General features: G+C 38.2%; 1 protein-coding gene across 1 annotated transcript in view; it reads right to left on the bottom strand.

Moving 5' to 3' along the window:
- Positions 1-739: 739 nt before the first annotated feature.
- Positions 740-4,522, bottom strand: part of LOC119414721 (apolipoprotein D-like) — a 4,841-nt gene continuing 1,058 nt past the window's right edge. The window contains exons 3-5 of the mRNA XM_037681828.1: positions 2,477-2,598; positions 2,309-2,394; positions 740-1,035 (exon numbers count right to left, since the gene is read on the bottom strand). Coding sequence (XP_037537756.1) covers positions 800-1,035; positions 2,309-2,394; positions 2,477-2,598 — 444 coding nt within the window. The 3' untranslated portion in view covers positions 740-799. The remainder of the gene's footprint in view (positions 1,036-2,308; positions 2,395-2,476; positions 2,599-4,522) is intronic.

The raw sequence follows: 4,522 nt of genomic DNA on the forward strand, positions 1-4,522 counted from the left end.
TAGCTCAGTGTCTATAAAACTGATAATGTTGCATCTACTTCTGTGTTTACCAAGATCAATAAGCTGTGGCAGCCATCTTGAATTGGACTGACTCCAAATATTAATCAGTTGTATTAGCTCATCCAGTGATTATTTCCTGAAAGTTTCATTTATATCTGTCCAACGCTTCATGAGATATTTTGCTAACAGACACACACACACAAGCCCAAACATCATTGTCCGTCTTTTAATTGATAAGTGATTGTTAAACTCTATGTTTGCAACTTTACAGTTTTATTTTTATGTTACTTTTACAGCATGAGGAAGGAGCAATGAAAATAATGTTTTTCAGAAATTCCCCACACACGTCTGCAAATCCATTTGTTTCCACATAATCCATGTTCAGTTATTTATTTTGCTTGTTTATTGTCACTGTTTGAGCTTTTATCTTCTGTAGTTTAAAAGACGTGCTCTTTTCATGTTAGTCTCTTTAGCACCGGATTTCTAGAATTGTTTGTGAGAGCCGTTTGGCTTCATGAGATATTTTTACAGACAAACAAACAGGAATTACATGATCGCCCGCCTCTCCTGACAGCAGGAGATCATTGAAGCTAAACTCATTAAGACAAACTTTTTTCACTCGTTTACGTTTTTTAAGAGCTGAGTTACGTTCAACAGAACAAAAACGTTGTATAACTGATGATGTTTAAAAAGAGCTGAAATATTATTTAGTTAGTTTCACACAAAGTTCACCTCCACGCTCACATTAAAGTTTTTTTTTCTCTAAACTAAAAACAAAAACTGAGCCGTCCCCGACCCCTCAGAAGGTTTTATCGCAGTCCTGCTGCCGGCTGGGGGTCATTCTGGTCACGTCGATGTTGTTGTAGGCGAAGGTGTTCAGGGCTTTCTCGATGGTGGAGTCCGGCAGGCTCCGGGTCCGGCCCAGGATCCAGGCGAAGTCGACGTGGAAGAGTCTGAGGACGTCCGTGCAGGAATACACCAGGGCAAAGGTCACGTAGTCCGTGGACAAGATCCAGTAAGGGGAGTATGGGAGGACTGGGGTTAAACAGGCGAGAGTGAGAATCAGATCACACACAACATTTGTTCTATATCAAGGATGTGCAACCTTTAGGATAAAAAGAGACATTTTTTTCCACTTTGTTTACAAAGTACGATGTTTCCGGAGCTGCAAGACCAGCTACAACTGGGAACTATCAACTGGTGGCTCATGGGCCCCTTCAAGTTTGTTGGAGATGGCTTTTCCGTGGGGATGATATTATTAAAACGAAAAATGTCTAACTATTATTAACATTTACTGATATTTTTACATTTTAATACAAAAAAAAAAACAGATTTATGTAAAGGAAGAAAAAATAATAAATAATAATAATAAAACCTAACATTAGCACAACAGTAGCTAAAAACTAAGGCTATTGAAACAATAACTAAAAGCTAAAATTTTAGCCAAGCTCAACTTTTGTTAAAAGCTAAGATTAGCACAATGGTAGCTAAAGAGTTGAAGTTAGCTTACATTTAAAATCTCTGCATTTAAATTAAAACAAAAGACCCAAAGAATGTTAAATGTTTTAATAAGTTTAAAAGTTACAAAAACCTAGAGTCATCAGAATGAGCCGAACATTTTCTGCTTCATGTGGTACCCCAGTAGTACACGATGAAGCAAAAAGCAAGTTTTACAAGAGACCTCACTCCGACGAGTCCTGGAGGTCTGAGACTCAAAAGATAAAAGATCAAATTCATGTAAAGAAAGAACACATTGTAATTTTTAACAACTTTATAAACATTAAAACTCGGAACTCTGCAGGCTGATGTGACTTCTCTTAATTGTTACTTAAGTTTCCTATTTAAAGCATAAAGTTAAATTATTTGTTGGATATCCAGTTACATTTAAAACAAAATAAATACTTTTGTTCACTTTGATTTTGATTTTTTGTGTTTTATTCTTAGTGTTATCAAAGTTACTCACCTTATTCCTTCTCAGCAGCTTGTCTTAAAGATATTCCAAAACATTCTGGTGGTTTGACGGGAAGTCGACTTAAAGTGGCTAACAAACTACTAGCATGATGTCGCCCACGTGTTTTACGCTGTGTATTTGTACTCTTCACATATTTGAAAATGACAGGGGGGGGGGGGGGCTAACACTAACCATTTTTATTGGTGGCAATAATTTAAATTAAATTCAGTTTTATTTTAGATTTGGTCAAAGCCTGTAAGAGCCGCTGCAGAGGGACCAAAGAGCCACGAGTGGCCCCAGAGCCGCAGGTTGCAGACCCCATAATGAAATAAAGGTTGAATGAAAACTCCTACTCACCATAGGAATAACTTATTCCCAGTTTGGCTGGATTTTTGGGATCCACTACGATTCCAGTTCCTTCAATCTTCCTCACCTGTCCTTTTCTGTTCCACACACACACAGACAGACACTTCAGGTTGCATCACCACGACTGCACACAAATCGTTAGCCCAGATGGCGACTCACTGCACTTCGGAGCTGACCACCCTGACCGAGGTGTCGGTCCTGAGGGTGAAATTGGTTTCGATGCAGCGGCCCTTCTCAAACTGCGCCGGCAGTTTGGCGATTTCGAACCATCTCCCAGTGAACTGTGGGCAGGAGCGGCGCAGGTTAGAGCAAACAGAGATCTACAGGCCGTAACGAGTTCTGTAAAACGTTACTTATAACAAATAAAACCTGTAAATCATCTAACAGAGAAAACAGCAACACTTTGTAACGAGCAGGCCTTTATTTATTAATGCTTAATAACTAGATAATTCATGCGTTTGTAAACATATTCTAGAATATCAATCAATAAACTCATGATTAACCTGTTTATAAAGCGTTCATTTTCATTCATTCAACCTTTATTTAGACAGGTAAATCCCATTGAGCCTCAAGGACTCATTTACAAGAGAGACCTGATTTCAACAAAGAATGATGACAACAATAAACAGTTACAAAAGTAACAAAAAACAGCTAGATTCTAAGGCGAATGTAGAAAACTAAAAACAGGAACATCTGCCAGGAGTCCAACAGATTCTTAAAGCCACTTAGAGAGGTCAAGGTCGAGAGCTTCAGATCTTTTTATAAGATATTCCAGGAAACAGGAGCAGAGTAGGAGAAGGTCCTTTTGCCTAGTTCAGTCCTCACTGAGGGAACACTGCAGGTAATAATGTCCTGAGAGCACATGCCGTAGCTGCACTCACACAGAGAAATGTAGGAGGAGATGTATGAAGGCAACAGACCAAGAAGTGATTTAAAGATGAAAATGTACCAGTGAGAGAGTCTGCGTGAAGTTAATGATGTCCAGTTAACCAGTGAATACAGGGTGCAGTGGTGGGTACGATAATCACAGCCAGTTATGAATCTTAGTGCACCATGATAGACAGCATCCAACATCTGCAGGGTTCTTGTAGGAGTGTTCATGTAAATAATGTCACCGTAATCAATGGAGGGAAGGAAGGTCACAGATACAAGGCGTTTCCTAGCATTCAGGGTTAGACAGGATCTGTTTCTGAAAAAGAAACCCTGTTTAATATCCTGATGCATGCTCAATAATCCAGGTAGAAAAATCCAACAAAGTTCAATCTGGTCCTCTGGACATTCAAAAAACCCAGTTTAACTTTCAGTTTCTTTACCAAGTTTTCCACATGGAGCTTAAAAGAGAGATGCGAGTTGACCAAGATACCAAAATATTTATAGGAATCAACAAACTCAATCAGGACACCATTTGAGGATGAAATCAGAGTAAGAACTGCTGGGACCAACTTCCTATTTGAAAAAAAAGTATCCCTTTGGTTTTGTTGGCATTTAGGACAAGTTTGAGGCGGAACAAATCTGTCTGGATGATGTTGAATGCAGATTTCAAAAGCTGGAAAGCCTTTTCAACTGTTTTAGCTCGACAGTAAACAACAGTGTCATCAGCATAGAAATGTATGGATGCATTAGGAATGTTTTTACCTACATTACGCATGTAGATTGTAAAGAGGGTGGGTCCTAAGACTGAGCCTTGTGGTACACCATTGTTGACTGTTAACTGGAGGAAGTACCATTATGTTGAACACATTGCCTCCGGTCTGAGAGATAGTTAGAGAACCAACCAATGGTGTGATCTGAGAAACTGATTTCTGAGAGTTTATGACACAAGATGTTCTGATCCACAGTGTCAAAAGCTTTAAACAGGTCTAAGAAAAGTGCAGCACAATAATCCTTAGTATCCAGTGCTTCAACAACATCATTAAGAGCCTTCAGTGAAGCAGTTGTTGTGCTGTGTTGTTACCTGAAACCAGATTGAAGGTGAGATAAGATGTTAAATGAGTCCAGGTAATTTTTGGTTTGAGAGTTTAATAACACCTTTATTAAAAAAAGGAACTTGTATTAGGAAGTGATAATTAGAAAATTGATGTTTTCCTGCAACAAAACATTAGGATTAGCATTAAACTTTTATCTGAACAAAGCAGAGACTAAAACAGACTAATTAAGCTATAAACATTTATATATATATATATATATATATATATATATATATAT

Source organism: Nematolebias whitei, chromosome 9 (assembly GCF_014905685.2).
Source record: "Nematolebias whitei isolate Nwh7 chromosome 9, NemWhi1, whole genome shotgun sequence".
In the NCBI taxonomy this organism is placed as follows: domain Eukaryota; kingdom Metazoa; phylum Chordata; class Actinopteri; order Cyprinodontiformes; family Rivulidae; genus Nematolebias; species Nematolebias whitei.